The following is an 18,675-nucleotide window of genomic DNA, read 5'->3' as shown; positions in this document are numbered from 1 at the left end:
ATGTTTGGGTGTGCTTGAAAATAATGTATTTGCCAACATCCCAGTGTTTCATATGATCTTTTATCTACATTTGGGATTGCTTCAGACTCTTGGTTGCTGAGTCACCAAGAAGGCCATTAATCGGATGCTTCGGGTATTAAAGGCTTCTTCCTTTCTGTAGCAGCACTTTCCAATGAAATAACATGCTTTCCGGCCTTCCCATTGAGAAGTAGTAATATTTTGTTGCATTTTGGCCACTCATTCTCAAGTTTTAATGTGAAGATAAAGGCATTACAAGCTTGGGTGTCTATAAAGTAAAAACACTTCACCTTCTGAGCGCAACTGGTGCTTTCGAAGGATAACTCGCAAAAATCCAGGAGTCCTGGCAAGACAGCTCCGTCAATCATCTCCTTGTGTTTGCTTTGCTCGCCCTAAGTTGGCAGGGTATGCTCAGACGTGGGTCCCTTGCTCACTTTGCCACTGGATTCAAGCACGCCTGAATGATGAGGGGTGTTTCCCCAAAACCGGTCCTAGGATGCTTGTTTCCAGTTCAGGGAAGACCTGGGTTGGCAGTTCGGGCTGGAATGTTCCAATTAGGCACAGGGTCAAGAATGATTTACATATAGCTGGGTCTGAACTGAGTGAGCTAAAGAACGATGATGGATTCAACCCAGATCTGGACCGGGGGTGAGTGGCTGAAAAGTTTCAGCACTCTGTCCATCATCTCCTTGTGTTTGCTTTATTCACATTTTTAGTCACTCACCACAGCAGGGGCAGTGGGTCAGCCCGCTGGAGTCATTAGTTAACTTCACTGCACCATTTTGGTGTGTGCTTTTTGAGAGAAACAATATTTATGTTTGCAACCATTTTTTTTGATTGACCAAAGCCCAGCAGCTTCCCCAAGAAAGATTTGAAAAGATTATGACAAAACACAGATAAACAAAGCCAAAGGCTGGCAGCCAACACCAGATTTGTTGGCTTTACCATTACTTGCTGACAACTGCGGCCTTCATGAAAACCCTCCAAAATGGTACCCTTTTTTTTTTTTTTTAGTCCTCATATATGCCACCAGATTTTATATGCTCTAGATGGGTCTCGCTGTCGCCTCTTATACTGACATTTCCGAATCCGCCCTGGGGACAGTATCTTAGCGGACAGGGATGTCCCAGAGGTAGGTTGTTTTCCTTATCCAACTCCACTGAACCTATGATGGAATACTTCAGGCCAGGGGAGGACAGGACCGACACAACCTCTGGCATAATCATCGGACCGTTTACTTGTTAGACCAGACCTCCTATTTAGACCACACATTCTCAATATTTCCATTGCGACCGACCATGTCCATCTTATAGACTTCCATTATATGTTTTAAACATTCTGCAAATCTGGGAGGGGCAGCTGACTTCCATTCTTTACAAATTTCTCTCCTGGCGATAACCACTACATAAAAGATAAACTGTGTGTGTAAATTATTGATGTTATAGTCATTAGGTAAACCAAAAAATACAAGTCTGGGTGAACATAAAATAGTTGTTGTTAGTATCTCGCCCAGGAAGCCAACTATGCCTCTCCAGTAGTCCTGAATCACCGGGCGCTCCAAAAACATGTGGATATCGCCTGCTGCTATGAGATTACAGCGCGGACAGTAGTAGTTATTTTGCGTTATCTTGTGTAATTTGGCCGGGGTCCAATATACTCTATAAACTAAATAAATGATTACGCCTTAAATTGGCTGGTTTAATTAGTCTCTGGGATAAAGTAAAAGAGTCTGACCATATTTTACTGCGTTCTTCAGGGAGTTCCGCTATTCTATTTTCCCATAAGTTTGTCAATTCAAGATGTAGATTGTTCTTTCATCAGTAATTAACAGTCTATACCAGAATGAAACTTCTCTCATCCATCCCCCCCTACAAATTGCGTCCAGAAGTCCAGTGTCTTTTTCCCGCTGTAGGGTCTGACTTGACCACCAAGCAGATAATTGGTAGAATTTAAATCTAGTCAGAAGCCCGTTTGTAAGTAATGTTAGGGAGATCCAGTCCATAAGGCCCGAATCTACCCATAAGTCCCCCCATTTCAGTATTCCAGCTGTTCTCAAAGGTTGTGAAAGCTGATCTTGAAGACATAGAGGTGTTCCCGGAGAATCCCATATTGGAGTGTGCATGTGATAGTAGGGAATTCCCAATACCTTTCGAATAAACCCCCAATTTTTAAGTGCGGTCTGTAGGATCTTAAGACGAATTTTTTAAAAAAAATTCTGGTCGCCAAACTTGAATAGAAAAAAGTCATGGCCATAGGGTAGATCATGCAGTAAAGCCTGGAACAAACGGCCCTGTGAAGATGCATCTCATGTGTTTGCAAGTAGCCTAACATTTTTAAAGTGGAAAGCATGACAGTATAATAGTAAGTCCGGAAGAGCTAGGCCTCCAATTTTTAAACCCCTCCTCAATTTTTTCCAGGCTATCCTAGAAGATTTACAGGCCCAAATAAATGATCCAATCTTACCCTGGAGATTAGTGATGTCTTTTGATGAGAATGATAAAGGGATGGAGTTGTAGAGAAAGGTCAGTTTGGGAAGTATGGTCATTTTAATAAGATTAACTCGTCCATATATGTTTAGTGGCAGATTGCCCCATCTTATTAATGTTTTGGTGATGTCTTTAACAACAGTCTGCCAACTAGTTATTGGTATGTTCTTTAAATCTTGAGTTAAGTAAATTCCCAAGTATCGCATTTTTTGTTTCGCACCCTGTATAGTGATGTTATTATTCCACCCCATTATCTCTGTCTTCTCCTTATTAATTTGGTAGCCTGACAGTTTTCCAAATTCTTCTGATAAGTAAAATAGCCTGGGTATAGCTTCAGTATGGTTAGAGGTATACAAAAGGAGATCATCCGCATATAGAGCAGTTTTTAACTCCATGTTACCCAACTTAAAAGGTTGAATTATATTGTCACTTCTAATATCACAAACAAAAGGCTCCGTATAAACATCAAACAAAAGAGGGGATAAGGGAAAACCCTGTCTGGTACCTCGAGATATATCGAACCAATCAGATAATGCCCCGTTTACCAATACATTTGCCATTGGATTATGATACAGTGATTTAATACCCTTAATAAATGTTAGGGGGAACCCAAATGCCGTCATTGTGGCCCAAAGATAATTCCAATTAACCAGTGACCAAGGCTAACGTGAGATCTTTATCTTTAGAGTAGTCTATGGCCCCTATCGCTTGAAAAGTTAGTTCGTTTAATTGTCTCCCTGGAATGAAACCTCTTTGATCAGTATGGATTATAGATTTTATTATCTTCGCAAGTCTAGTAGCTAAGATCCTGGAATATAGTTTCATATCCGTGTTTAAAAGAGAAATTGGCCTGTAAGACTCTATTTTCTTGGGGTCTTTGTTAGGTTTTGCTATAAGCGTTATTGTGGCTTCAGCCCAGGAGGGGGAATACAGTAGCCATGAATTAGTAAAAGATTAAAGAGTGTAATAAGTGAGGGTGATAGCTGATCTATATAATCCAGATAAATCTCGACCGGAAGCCCATCTGAGCCTGCCGCTTTCCCCCGCTTCATTTTCTTTAATTGGTTCGATATTTCCCCTTCTGTTATCTCGCTTTCTAGATATCTTTTATCCAATTCAGAAATTTGAGGTAAGTTTTTCTGGAGCAACCAGGTTTCAATCTCTTCTAACTTAGGGTCTTTATCTTCCGTATAGAGGCTTCTCATAATGCTCCTAGCTTCATCTCTGATGTCAGCGTCTTCCTCGATCAAATCTCCTGTCTCTCTTTGTGTTAAGACTTTGATGCTGTTCCTAGCTCTTTCCTCTCTAGATTTCCAAGCTAGGAGGGCTCCACATTTTTCACCATATTCAAAGTTCTTTAATTTACTGGTCTCCCATTTTTCTTTAATAATTTTCTCATCACAGACTTTAAGCTGAAGTTGTAACTCTATAAGCTCCTTCTCTAACACGTGGACCCTCTCAGACTTTAATAAGATAGCGTTTTGTAGCTCAAGATCTTTTCTAGTTATTGCCGCCAGGTCTTCCCTTCTCTTAGCTTTTATAACCTTTCTTTTATGAGCCGTTAAGGAACTCAAAACACCTCTCAAAAAAGCCTTGTAAGCTTCCCAAACTACCTGGGGGGTAGAGGTGCCTAAATTTATTGTGAAAAATTCTGTGGTTTTTTCTTTAACTTCTCTTTTTACCTGGTCGTCTAATAGCAATGACCTTTCCAAGGTCCATCTTGTTTTTAAAGGACTCAAGTTCAGTACAATTACCATTTCCAAAACTGCGTGATCTGACATCCCAACGGGTATGAAGGAAAGATAATTAATGTCTGTGAGGAGATGCTGAAAAAAAATGGTACCCTGTTGCTGTTGTGCAAGTATGGTGTCATTGAAAGACACATAGGGGCATATTCACCAAAAAATGCCAGAGCACAGTGTCAATCCGAATTTGGCAACCCCGCTCTCTGACATTTTAAAAATGCAGAGATGTGCCGTACTTACAAAATTATGGCACACCCCGGTGCGTCCCATAGCACTGGAGCTAAAAACCTGCCTAGTGCTAGGGAAGGCACCAAGCTGCCATATTGCAAGGGTGCCTACGCTGCAGGGGCAATTGTCTATGTGCAGGAATTGACATCTTCTTGCACATAAAAAATCAATAAAGGCAATTTGCTCTTTTTCTGTGTGCTGCAGAATGCCATTGACTTGAGTGGGTCAGCAAACAAATGATGGACGGAATGCTGACAATTCAAACATTCTCCCCCAGTCTAAAGATCTGGGTTAACTCCATCGTTCTTTTGCCCATTACGGCACCCAGTTTGGACCCAGTCATATGCAAAACACTCTTGATCCTGTACCCCATGGGACCAGTCCAGACTGAACTGCCAGGCCAGGTACTGCCTGGACCGGAAACAAGCATCCTGGGACCGGTTTAAGTGTATGTCACCCTTCATCAGCCAGGCTAGCTTGAATTCAGTGGCACAGTGAGCAAAGGATCCACGTCTGGGCATACCCATCCCACTTAGGGCGAAAAGTGTTAGAGCAAACAGATGATGGGCGGAATGCTGACAATGCATCAATTCTCCCCCAGTCAAAAGATCTGGGTTAAATCCATCATTCTTTTGCCCACTACACCACCCCAGTTTGGACGCAGCCATATGCAAATCAATCTTGACGCTGTGCCCCATGGGAACAGTCCAGACCGAACTGCTAGGCCAGCTCCTCCCTGGACTGGAAACAAGCATCTCGGGATCGGTTTCAGGGTATGTCACCCTTCATCAGCCAGGCTAGCTTCAATCCAGTGGCACAGTGAGGAAGGGATCCAAGACTGGACATACCCATCCCATGTAGGGCGAAAAGTGTTACAGCAAACAAATGATGGACAGAATGCTGACAAGGCAAACTTTCTCCCCCAGTCAAAAGATCTGGGTTAAATCCATCATTCTTTTGCCCACAACGCCACACCAATTTGGACCCAGCCATATGCAAATCAGTCTTGACCCTGTGCCCCATGCGGACAGTCCAGACAGAACTGCCAGGCAAGGACCTCCCGGGTCCGGAATCAAGCATCCTTGGACCAGTTTCAGGGCACGTCACCCTTCTTCAGCCAGGCAAGCTCTAATCCAGTGTCACAGTGAGAAAGGGACCCACTTCTGGGCATACCCATCCCAATTAGGGCGAAAAGTGTTACAGCAAACAAATGATGGACGGAATGCTGACAATTCAAACATTCGCCCCAGTCAAAAGATCTGTGTTAAATCCATTGTTCTTTTGCCCACTACGCAAGTGCAGTTTGGACCTAGCCATAAGCATTTCCGATCAATTGTTTCTTTTGCATATGTCACCTTAAGTGGGAAGGGTATGCCGAGACGGGGGTCCCCTGCTCACTAGACCCCTGGATTCAAGCTAGCCTGATTGATGAAGGGTGATGCACTGAAACCAGTCTCAGGATGCTTGCTTCCAGTCCAGGGAGGACCTGGCTTGGCAGTTCGGACTGGACTGTTCCCACAAGGAGCAAGGTCAAGACAGATTTGCATATGGCTGGGTCCAAACTGATGTGGTGTGATGAGCAAAAGAATGATGAATTTAACCCAGATCCTTCTGACTGGGGGTGAATATTTGCATTGTCCAGCATTCCATCCATCAATTGTTTCTTTTGCATATGTTCCCCTAAGTGGGAAGGGTATGCCCAGACGTGGGTCCCGTGCTCACTACACCACTGGATTCAAGCTAGCCTGGCTGATGAAGGGTGATGCTCTGAAAGCGGTCCCAGGATGTTTGTTTCTGATCCAGGCAGGACCTGGCTTGGCAGTTCGGGCTGGAATGTTCCCACAAGGAGCAGGGTCAAGACTGATTTGCATATGGCTGGGTCCAAACTGGGTTGGTGTGGTGAGCAAAGGAAAGATGGATTTAACCCAGATCCTTGTGACTGGGGGTGAATGTTTGCATTGTCCATCATTCTGTCCATCAATTGTTTCTTTTGCATATGTCGCCATAAGTGGGAAGGGTATGCCCAGATGTGGGTCCCGTGCTCACCGCACCACTGGATTCAAGCTAGCCTGGCTGATGAAGGGTTATGCCCTGAAACCAGTCCCAGGATACTTGTTTCCGGTCCAGGGAGGACCGGGCTTGTCAGCTCGGGCTGGACTGTTCCCACAAGGAGCAGGGTCAAGACTGATTTGCATATGGCTGGGTCCAAACTGGGCTGGGATGGTGAGCAAAAGAACAATGGATTTAACTCATATCCTTGTGACTGAGGGTGAATGTTTGTATTGTCCAGCATTCCGTCCATCAATTGTTTCTTTTACATATGTCGCCCTAAGTGGGAAGGGTATGCCCAGACATGGGTCCCGGGCTCACTACACCACTGGAATCAAGCTAGCCTGGCTGATGAAAAGTGATGCCCTGAAACCGGTCCCAGGATGCTTGTTTCCGGTCCAGGGAGGACCTGGCTTGACAGTCGGTCTGGACTGTTCCCACAAGGAGCAGGGTCAAGCCTGATTTACATATGGCTGTGGTCAAACTGGGGTGGTGTGGTGAGCAAAATAATGATGGATTTAACCCTGATTCTTGTGAATGAGGGTGAATGTTTGCATTGCCCAACATTCTGTCCATCAATTGTTTCTTTTGCATATGTCACCCTAAGTGGGAAGGGTATGGCCAGACACGGGTCCAGTGCTCACTACCCCACAGGATTCAAGCTAGCCTGGCTGATGAAGGGTGATGCCCTGAAACCGGCCCCAGGATGCTTGTTTCTGGTCCAGGGAGGACCTGGCTTGGCAGTTCGGGCTGGAATGTTCCCACACGGTGGAGGGTCAAGACTGATTTGCAGATGGCTGGGTCCAAACTGGGGTGTTGTGGTGAGCAAAAGAATGATGGATTTAACCCAGATCCTTGTGACTAGGGGTTTGCATTGTCCAGCATTCTGTCCATCAATTGTTTCTTTTGCACATGTCGCCCTAAGTGGGAAGGGTATGCCCAGACATGGGTCCCGTGCTCACGATAACACTGGATTCAAGCTGGCCTGGCTGATGAAGGGTGATGCCCTAAAACCGGTTCCAGGATACTTGTTTACGGTCCAGGGAGGACCTGGCTTGGCAGTTCGGCTGGACTGTTCCCACAAGGGGTAGGGTCAAGACTGATTTGCATATGTCTGGGTCCAAACTGGGGTGGTGTGGTGAGCAAAAGAATGATGGATTTAACCCATATGTTTGTGATTGGGAGTGAATTTTTCCATTGTCCAGCATTCTGTCCATCAATTGTTTCTTTTGCATATGTCACCCTAAGTGGGAAGGGTATGCCCAGACGTCGGTCCCATTCTCACTACACCACTTTATTCAAGCTAGCCTGGCTGATCAAGGGTGATGCCCTGAAACCGGTCCCAGAATGCTTGTTTCCAGTCCAGGAAAGACCTAGCTTGGCAGTTCGGGCTGGACTGTTCCCACTAGGAGCAGGGTCAAGTCAGATTTGCATATGGCTGGGTCCAAACTAGCGTGGTGTGGTGAGCAAAAGAATGATGGATTTAACCCTAATCCTTGTAACTGGGGGTGAATGCTTGCATTGTCCAGTATTCTGTCCATCAATTGTTTCTTTTGCATATGTCACCCTAAGTGGGAAGGGTATGCCCAGATGTCGGTCCCATGCTCACTACACCACTTTATTCAAGCTAGCCTGGCTGATGAAGGGTGATGCCCTGAAACCGGTCCCAGAATGCTTGTTTCCAGTCCAGTAAAGACCTAGCTTGGCAGTTCGGGCTGGACTGTTCCCACTAGGAGCAGGGTCAAGTCAGATTTGCATATGGCTGGGTCCAAACTGGGGTGGTGTGGTGAGCAAAAGAATGATGGATTTAACCCTAATCCTTGTAACTGGGGGTGAATGCTTGCATTGTCCAGTATTCCGTCCATCAATTGTTTCTTTTGCATTGACTTGAGTGGGAGGACTTTTCCTTTTTGGTGATTGATTTGTAGATTACTGTAGGAGTGTGTTATACTAGGTATGTCTTCTTTTGGGAATGCAAGAATTGCTACAATGTGCTTGTTCATAATGACTTTTCTGAAACAGTGAGAGGGAAGCAAAGAGATGTGCATAGACCTGTCTGAAATTTATTTTAACCTCTTTACACTTGTGCCTCACAGAGACCAATCTGCGGCACACATGTAAGACTGTGATGGAGAAGGTGAAGGACTTCCACCCATGGTTTGGCATGGAGCAGGAGTATACACTGCTGGGTATAAATGGACATCCATTTGGCTGGCCAGAGAATGGATTTCCAGGACCCGAAGGTAAGGTTGATAGTGGTGGGCAAGTATCCCTAGAGGATGGGTGCTACTTTTTTGTGGATGGAAGGACTATGGGGCATATTTACTAGGAAACTGTTGCAACGTGGCGTTAAGCCAAGAAGGTTAATGCTGCGCTCCGACAGTTTCCAAACACTGGGATGCTCCGTTTTCACAAGAATGTAGTGCCCCCCTGCCTTTCCCGTAGCGCTGGTGCTAAATGTAGCTGCCTAGCGCCAACCCATTGTGCATGGGTGCCTGCGTTGCAGGGAAAGATTGTTCATGTGAAGGAAGGTGCCCCTACCTGGACATAAACAATCCAGAATGATTATTTGGAACTTCTGTGTGCTGCATTGTGCAGCACACATAGAAGTTGCAAATCTTAACTTTTAAATGATTGTTTATGTGCAGGAAGGAAGACCTTCCTGCACATAAACAATCATTCAAGGAGTTTTGCTGTTTCTATGTGTCCTGCACAATGCAACACACAAAAAAACAGCAAAAACAAGGCAAAATAAAGCATTTCTCCTTGTTAAAACCAGATTTTTTTGGTCTTCATTTTGTTGCTGCTTCCTATTTACGCTACCCTTGTAAATAGGGGGCATAGTCAAAGTCAATGGCAGTTGTGGTAGAACGCCCACCGCTACACCCTGTAGCGTTCTAATCTAGGATCCTGATCGATACTGTGACCTTATGCCCCTATTCAGCTATAAATCCATTTATTCCCTATATTGGCATAACCGTTCAAGTGCAATATTCAGAAACTCATCTCTGGCCTCACACGAACAGAGCCACATTTCAGAATAGCTTTCTCTGCCACTTCCTTTGCAACCAATTAGTGCAATGACATAGCAGAAGTCACTATCTGAGATTCCTAGATTAACACTGCGAGTTCTTCAACAAGATAAAAACTCAGCAAACCTGGAAATCCCCGCTTGCTGTGTTTTGATTAGTAATAGAACTCTGAGCACTGATAGACGATCACTTCCTAGTGACATCTTTATTGACGTCTTATGTGCAGCAAACTTACGTCAACCAAGGCACCTTTCAGGTATAAATACTATCAACGTTGCCTTAAGCAATGTTCTGTTGCCCGTCGCCTGAAGCTGCTGTTATGCTGAAGATATCATAGCTGCTATCGCTACTGCTATCGCTGCTTACTAGCGAACGATGGTGTGGTGAACGTAGGAGCTGAACAGCCGTCCCCCTGCAAGAGCCCAGCAGATGCAAGCTGCCCGTGGACGCTGCCACCCCTCCTCCTCCTCCTCGACGCGCTGAAGACGAGATACTGCCTTTCTCCTGCAGAGAAATCCAGCTCCAGCGTTTCTAGTCTACCCTTGCGGGTGACTGGGATATCGAGCCCTGAGGGAGATACCAGACCTCCATCATTCTATTCCAGAGGTATGGTGTTGACTAAACCCTTAGAGAGAATTCTTGAAGCAAACCTTGGCAAAACCAACTTAAACTAAAGCTACTTACTTACTCCCCTCCCAAGTATTAGGCCTAGGTCAGGTACACTGGGGTAGGCGTAGTTAGAAGCACCAGTTGAGTCTTTTAGCCTAATGTATATATGAATGTATATATGTTTTATTCCTTTTAAACCATTGTATGGCTAAGAAACCATATCAATGCTTTTACAGTATTATTTCGCAATACTTATCTTACTGTACGTACTTTTTATAATAACAAGTCTTGCAATTGTGGCAATTCATTTCTCTTGTATGAGAAGAAAGACTGTTCAATAAATGTTAACCCTTTATTGACAAACGCCCGTCTCTCTATTCTCTACATATTGTGAAAGTAATCTGCACCAACCTGACTGAGTAAAATAACTGTCTATTGTTTCACACGACCCTAGAGATTGACTCTTGATCTGACGAGCAAAGTTGTCATGTTGCACGGTTGTTGGAAAACTGAATCCCTTCTTGTCTGTGCCAGGGAAGCTGATCCCTTCCTATTTCAGTCAAGAAAGTTTCCAGTGACCTCTGAGCTAGTTGGTAACAAACCCAATTAAGTTTAGCATAGTCAGTGGAGGCCTGGAAGATCCGCACTTCTACGTCGATACTACTGTTTATGTTATTCCAATGCGCAGGGCCTATTGGGAAAATAGGAACTACACTACAACCCATTGCCCACCCCTTTCATGCTAAGTATAGCGTGAAAGGGTGCCTTATTTACAAGGTGACATTAAGCCACATTAAGTGGCTTAACGCTGCCTTGTGAATAAGGAGGCGGCGTAGGCCACATTAGTGCCCCTATATCTTAAAATGAAATAAGATTTCCAAAAACTTGATTGGTGGTTTTATGGCAGGCATTCTCATAACATGGTTTGTGAAATTCTGTAATGTGATTGGTGTAGCGTGGATAATTAGCAGGTCTACATTACCTGACTGAATAGAATTAGTTACAAACACCACTGGTAGAGTGGATAGGTTGAAACCCCCATACTATTCCACACTGGTAGGAGCGGGCTGTACACTGAAGTTCTTAGGAGCTGGTAACACCGCTGGTCATGTGGTGTATGGATGCTGCCAACTGTTTACCTTCTCATGTTTGCATTGTGCTCCATTAACTCCACCATGTGCTTTCACAGAATTTATTTAGCATATTCACATCATCTAACTGCTAGCTAGAAACTCCCTCACACACACAGTAAAATGTGTAAGCAGAATTGTACGCCCCTACTGTCTGTAGTGACAAAGAGAGGATGTGGTTAATCAATGCCTTCTTGGGTTGATAAGGCACATGCCATGTAAATACGTTTTCTGCCCTCGCTAGAAAATGGCTCATAGTGCATTAAACAGATTTGTTTCCATGTAAGTTTACCTGCTACAATGGAACACATTTCTGCCTCTCATGAGAGATGCTGAAGCTATAGGACATGCCTCATGATTAGCTCATTGGGTCGCAAATTAGTCCGCGCGCTTGCACATTAGCACATTCCAGGCTGTAGCTCTGCCTCACCCCTGTTAATGGATCCGGGAATTTTCCTCTTAATCAGTCCTTATTTTACAAGAAAGCTATGTGTTGGCCTGGAAGTCTCCACAACCTGTAATTCAGCTTTTGGCCAATGGTTTACTGGTGTGAAATGGCTGGACAAGCACTACATGTTCTAATGGAGGTTTATTCTAGGGCCATACAACTGTGGTGTTGGCGCAGACAAGGCGTACGGACGGGATGTTGTAGAGTCCCACTACAAGGCGTGCCTGTATGCCGGGGTCAAGATCTGTGGAACCAACGCTGAATGCATGCCTTCTCAGGTACCCAGACAATGTCTTCATCTGGTGACCTCATGTATGCTCACAGCAAGTGAGCTTCTATTAACTGAATGTTGCAAAACTGCCAGTAGCTTGCTATGGGTTAGTAGGTTGGGGTGGTAAGAAGGGGTTGGAGGGTGTGTGATTGACTATACTGAAGCTAGCTAAGGGGTGGCATGTGAAGATGTATGGAAGAGGTATGACAAATGTCCTTAAGTCAGATGGCAGTTGGTAGATGGCCTTGCAGTGGGTGCACTCTGTTAAAAATTCGCTATCTTATAATTTCACTGGTTCCCTAGAAATCTTACAAGTTAAGTCTCCCTTCATCATCCTTAGAGTCTTATCCTGACAAGCGTTATGTTTTCTTTAATTTTTAAGAGACGTACATTAAATATCCTATCCACAAGAACATTGCACTCTGCTTCAGCAAATTTGGCAATCCCAAAATTCCACAAAAAAAGGCTAGATGGCCTTCCCTTTTCAGTATGCTCAATTAAGTACTTGAACTAGCTTCCAGATAACCTGCTTGCTACAAAGAGTCTTGGCTCTATCAAGCATTTTTTAAAAGCCTGACTGATTTCCATTTGAGTGGTCTAGCATGACAGAAACCTTCGGCGAAAGTGCACCCAATACCATGTCCTCCTGGGTCTCTTCTGATGATGACAAGCAGATGGCAGTGAAGGAGTGATCAAGATTGATCTTATATTTGGGTAAACTTGTCACCATCTATTAAGTGATGCTGTTGGGATGAGGGCTTCTGGTACTGATGAGGCCACGTGGTTGACCAAATGTTTGTAGTACACGGGTAGCAAGCTGCTTTTATGCACTGTGCACTCTTCCGTTTAACTCTCAAGCAAAAACAATAAGCAGGTTTTTCACCCTGCTCTTAATGGAAAGAGACAATCTTCAAAACTGTCCAAAAAAGTTCAGGATTGACTGAAAAGCTGTGGTGACTACTATGAGTTGGAAGTATCTGCTTATGGGTCCTTGACACCAGGCAGTGTTACGAGTGGCTTCACATCCAGCTCGACGAGGATGGACTAAAAGTCGACTAATCGCCTAGAAAGGCTATTTCTGCAGCATGAAGGGTTGTGTCCACATAGAAAGTGCTCGGAGCGTACAATTGATGGAACAGTTGCCTCCATATGAGGAAAGAGACAAAGGGCCTGATTACAATGTTGGTCAGACCGCCACCAACAGGCCGTCGGTGGAGGTTAGAACAACCGACAGCCCTTCGTCTGACTGCCACATTATGATGCTGGCAGTCGGACCCTATCCGTTCGGAGTCAACTTCTCCGCTAGGATCTGAGATCCCGACGGAGCGGAGGTTGGAGTCACAGCTCTTACTGGTAGCAATGCAGAGCCAGGCACCACCGTCGGGATTTGGATATCCCTTTCTGACAACCTGTTCATGGTGGGAACACCACCATGTACAGGCTGTCGTAAAGGGAAATTGGGGGCCGCAACGAGGGCCCCCGTCCCTCGTGGGCCATTGCGAAGTGGCCCTGGGAGCAAATGTAGTGCCCCCATTCACCTCAATGCACTGTGTGACATACAACACATGGTGCATGACACACGATCCATGGACATGAAAGAAGTGCTCCTTTTAACAACAGCTTGTGCTGCAGCCCTTTTTCTGTTGCTAGCTTCAGGGCATTCACTTATCACTTTGGATGTACTAGCTGTGGCTGTCAGTCAATGGCTAAAGTGGGGTTGGTGACTCTGAGATCAAGCATTGGCCTGGCGAGGACATTCACAAAGAAATTAACCTCTGAGTTCTCTTATGGGTTGTAGAGGGGTGTCAGTTGTATCCAGGTGTACTCTATTTAAGGCTTCTGGCTTCAGGGGCAGTTGGACTTTTCTATGGCACACAGTACAGGTAAGAGGACAACTTAAGCTTCAGGGGTCAATTAGCATAAGGCTAAAAAGTGCCCTTTGATAACCTTATTAATTAGACTTCCAAATGTATTCTTTAAGAACAATCAAGCCAGCTGTCCTGTTTCCTTTTTGTGCTCAGTGGGAATTCCAAGTGGGTCCCTGTGAAGGCATTACCATGGGAGATCACCTCTGGATGGCTCGCTTCATTCTGCACCGAGTGTGTGAAGACTTTGGTGTTGTGGCCACGCTGGATCCCAAGCCGATGGCTGGAAACTGGAGTGGTGCCGGATGTCACACCAACTACAGCACTGAAGCTATGCGCAAGGCAGGCGGGCTCAAGTAAGTGTCCTGTCCACTCTTTTGTAGCATTGTTTTCAGTTTCACATTATTCAGCTTTGTGCTTTATATTCAAATCTCACGTAAGCTAATGCTGTATCATGAGTTAGGTGGCCTCAGAACTGTAGGTTCTTTTCCTACCCATTGTCCATAATCTCCTTGGAGTGGTAACTTGTTTGCATGCCCCACTGTTCGCCACCCAAAAATCCAAGTCACTTTTCTCTGAATAGGGAATTACTGCCATTTGTATTCGCTCCCAGTGGAAATGGAAAGTGGGAGGTAGGCTGTTATGAGACAGCATTGTTTAGCCAGATGAATTGCTGTCTCCAACAGTTGCTTGTGGGTGCTGCATATGTCAGGAATGTGCTGTTTTGCCTTTCCTTAGCCAGCTAGTTGACACAGGTGCAGTGTTCGCAGAGGGGTATAGGAGTTCTGAATTACAGGCAATATCTGATAGTTTATAACAGTCTTACTGCTTGTTAACCTGCAAAAATACCCTTGGTGTGATGGGAAGCTAAGATGAAATAGGCAATTAAATGTCCAGACATAAGGCGTGTGAGGGCCAATCACACAGCTTATGTATTTATTTATTTTTTAGTCTTACATAGTACTATCTAGACCAAAGAGTATCAGAGCGCTTTACATGTTAAGCATGGCCTTCTGTGTGGTTATTCAGAAGACAAGTGGAGTGGCTAAATCAACGAAGGATGTAGGTCTATCCCAATGTGAGTTGAAGAGCAGTCAACTACCATCATCAAGGCAAGGGACTGCAGAGGAGCACTGCAATAAAGCATTAGGGTGGAATTTTACTTCATGTTAACCTAACTTTTCCCCTCTTCTTCTCTCCAGATACATCGAGGAGGCCATAGAAAAACTCAGAAAGAGGCACAACTACCACATCTGTGTGTATGACCCTCACGGGGGAAAAGACAACTACCGGCGGCTGACTGGCCAAAAGGGCACCCCTATGATCCATGAGTTTTCTGCTGGTGCGGGCAAATGCGGCATCAGCGTCCGCATCCCACATCTGGTGAGCCAAGAAGGTTTTGGCTACTTTGAAGATCGCCGGCCTTCCGCCAACTGTGACCCATATGCTGTCACAGAAGCCCTAGTGAGAACAATTATTCTCAACGAGACCAGCAGTGAGACTAGAGAAAAAAACTAATTTTTTTTAAATGGCCATCTCCCTGCTCCCTTTTTCTGTGGCGCTTTTACTTGTTTACCCCAAAGATGGTATTTTTGTTCCAATATAACAGAGCCCAACTCTGACTGTCAGTTGGTTTATTTAAGTCACTTGCTTTTTCATTCGTTGGCCAATGGTACGTCTGTAATGGCTTAAGTTAACTACTTGAAGTAAACCTAGGCCAAATTCTGATTTATCTCGAATTTCAGGGTAGAAGTGGGACACAGAACATTAATTGCCTGTTTTTGTTTGTGTGTTAAGTAAAGAATATTCCAATTGTTCTGCCCATCTCCTTCGCTTGAGCTTCATCCATGTTGGCTGACAAACTTGTTTGTATTCTGATGCCACAAGCTGGCTCATTAGAATGTTCCTCTACCGATCGCTCTTGTGCCTCATCTGTCAGCATCTGCTGGTCCTCACTCACATTTTTTTTGTTAAGAACCACACCAGGGAACTCCCGTTTAGGTCTCGCCTACGCAACGCACATGCACTGCATAGGAAAAAGCCCTTTAGGTATCAATACTGTTTTTCAGGCCAAAACGTGCACGCATTGCATTGCTTTGAATGCAACTCGTGCATGTTTGGCGATTCCCTTGCAGGAGCAAGCTTTGAAACCATGTGCTTGTAATTAACATATGATTCCTGCTTGCTCCCGCAAGGGAAACAGGCACAAGCCCCCTCCTCTATACCCTCCCCCTGCTGCCTCCTCCTCTCCTTCCAAACCTGCTCTCTGCTAACTTTCGCGGCCACGGGGCCGCACTGGTCTTTCAGCGCTTGTTATAGATTGCTTCATACCTCAGTTTTTTTCATCTCAAAGCAGCGTAATCAACAACGTAACTATTGCACAATTTAATAGCAGTTTACCAACCTTAGGAGGATGGACGGCACAGTTGGCCTTGGCAGCAGCATCTTAAAAATAACTTTACCTCCCAATATCAGGAATATTGGAAAAGTGCGCCGCTCATTTGAAAGTCTTGCAGTTGATGGCCTCTGTGCATGCGGAAATATCCGGCTCCCAACAGCAGCCTGCGCCACGGCCGCCAACACTACAAATTTGCGTTGAAATGGTCCTTTTTAATCGTTCTTTGATGTATGAAAATAAACACTTCACAGCTGCTCCCAGCTTCCTGGACTTACGCCAGGAATAATGGGACAGTGGGCGAGCTTAACTCGGTAATAACAGGATTGAGCGCACCAAACTAGGGTGATCAACCGTCCGTAAATTTCACGGACAGTCCGTAATTTCGGCCGTCTGTCCGTTGTCTGTGAAGGATTCTTTAACTGACGCCATTTGTCTGTTTGTATTTTTAACCGGGCACCGGTCCCACCACCCTAACACCGGCACAGCTTCCACCCACCTCCCTTCTTGACTCTGATGCTGTTCCAAAGCTCAGATACCCCGTAGCATTGGAGAGGCACAGCGGGATGGCAACCCTCACACCTTCAGCCCTTGATGAGCTGTTAAGAGGTGCTTGAAGGTGACTGAGAGGGAAGGGCTGCAACTTCAAGAGCCGGGGCATCTATTCAGATGCAAACAGCCCTGAATGCGTCACGTCTCTGCAATTTAGAGGGGCCTCACACATTCCCTTCCTATGAAGAAAATAGGCAATGTCTGTGGGTTTTTCTACAGAAGATTGTGGTTGCCCCTAGATTAAATGCTGTAATTCTTTTAAATAGCTCAATCATTTTGCACAGGTTTGGTCTGGCTGTGACAGGCAGTAGGCCTGATTTTTATTGATTCTGCAGGGATAAAATTGAGATGCCTCGTGGCCTCCTGTTTACCATAGCCTCATCCACAATATGAGTTTTCTTGGCAGGAAATCAGAAAAGTAATACAGAAGGAGGGGAGAAATCCTGACGGCTCCTTTAAAGCGGAGGGTTCCCTAACATTAAATCACAGTCACAAACTGTACTAAATCTATAACAGGTGAGGAGAAGTGAAAACCCAAGATCTTAGCTGAGGCTTGTTATTTGTAAAAAATAGCCTCCTTGCATCCAAGATCTAGAAACCAAATGCCAGTGCATTTGCTGTCCCACCACTGCGGCCCTTGCACATGCAACAGTGAGCATTTGAGGTAAGAAGATGCATCTCTCCCATAGTCATAAAAGAACACAACACCATATCCTTCTCCAGGCACAGCCTTTCTGATACTGGATACCAGGGAGACCAGGCAGGCGGTGTGTTGGACGTCTTGAGAGACGCTAAAGATCACCTCAAATTAATAAAGAGGGAAGACCATCTTGTAAATCCCTAAAGAACAAAGGATTGGGATTGACCTAACAAAAAACAGGAACTACAAACACAAAGTTTCTTGAAGTCTATCCATTGACTCACATGACCTTATACAATATGAAGATATAGCTGAGTTGCAGGGATTATCTATTGTCAACTCAACTCCCGGATCAAAACTGGTACCGCAAAATAAAATTGCAATAAATAAAGATGTTTTTAATATAGTCCTGAGGAAGATGTTCCAAACATCGAAGCACCGAAACGCGTCGACAAAACAGTTTTTTAACTGATGATTGTTTATCTATGTATCAAGAATTATGTATTGTGACTTATGAATATATGTATATTGTTGTTCTACAAGAACAAAAAAACTTTTATTTTTATGTGTGATGAAGTGTTTATATTAAGTTCATTGATGAAACTTTTTTAAATAAAAAATTATCTGGATACATCTAATGTTATGATTTGATTTACATGCAATGTACAATGTGTTGGGGATATAATTGATTTAAATAGGTGTCACTGTTTACAAATTATACTAATGCTTTAAGTTGTACTACACAGAAAGGAATTTCTTTTTTTGGCCACGCATATTCAGAATCCTCTTCGACTACTGGTGCTGGTACAAATGTGTGTCAGTAGGTAGCCCTGATGATCATGTAGTCTCTCTCTCCTCTTCATGCTGAAGTTACTCGTAGCTTTCATAAATTGCAGACGAACACCGCAGAGTGGTTGGAGCAGCAATATTTTGAGAGTCAGAAGGTGCTAGCAGTGGGTGGGCCAGCTATGGAGCCTCTCACCAACCCCTGGCTGTGCAAACATCCTAGAGCCAGCCCTGGTTACACCGAGGCAGCACGTGGTTCTCTTCACAGAGCTTAATTACTGTCACTTGATTGTAAACAAACTTCAGTTCTTCAAACATGCAGTCTATAATGTAATAAAATAAAGAAATGGCACAATCGCACCCACACTGATTAACAAAGTAGGGAGGACAATCAGTTAAATCAGTTCTCTTGGAGTATCTC

At 44.6% G+C, this 18,675-nt stretch overlaps 2 protein-coding genes across 2 annotated transcripts in view; both read left to right on the top strand.

Moving 5' to 3' along the window:
- LOC147710447 (glutamine synthetase-like) overlaps window positions 1–15,704 on the top strand; it is a 55,059-nt gene extending 39,355 nt beyond the window's left edge. The window contains exons 4-7 of the mRNA XM_086920005.1: window positions 8,623–8,769; window positions 11,896–12,023; window positions 14,038–14,237; window positions 15,084–15,704. Of these exons, the coding sequence (XP_086776131.1) occupies window positions 8,623–8,769; window positions 11,896–12,023; window positions 14,038–14,237; window positions 15,084–15,399 (791 nt within the window). The 3' untranslated portion in view covers window positions 15,400–15,704. The remainder of the gene's footprint in view (window positions 1–8,622; window positions 8,770–11,895; window positions 12,024–14,037; window positions 14,238–15,083) is intronic.
- The window catches only part of LOC147710445 (P2Y purinoceptor 4-like), a 266,899-nt gene continuing 263,354 nt past the window's right edge, over window positions 15,131–18,675 (top strand). Inside the window, exon 1 of the mRNA XM_086920006.1 lies at window positions 15,131–15,264. The gene's annotated coding sequence lies outside the window, so the exon portion shown is untranslated. The remainder of the gene's footprint in view (window positions 15,265–18,675) is intronic.

This window comes from Lissotriton vulgaris, chromosome 5, assembly GCF_964263255.1.
Source record: "Lissotriton vulgaris chromosome 5, aLisVul1.2, whole genome shotgun sequence".
NCBI classification, from domain to species: Eukaryota; Metazoa; Chordata; class Amphibia; order Caudata; family Salamandridae; genus Lissotriton; species Lissotriton vulgaris.
Note: the sequence above shows the minus strand (reverse complement) of the source record. Positions and strands in the feature narration are given on the sequence as shown.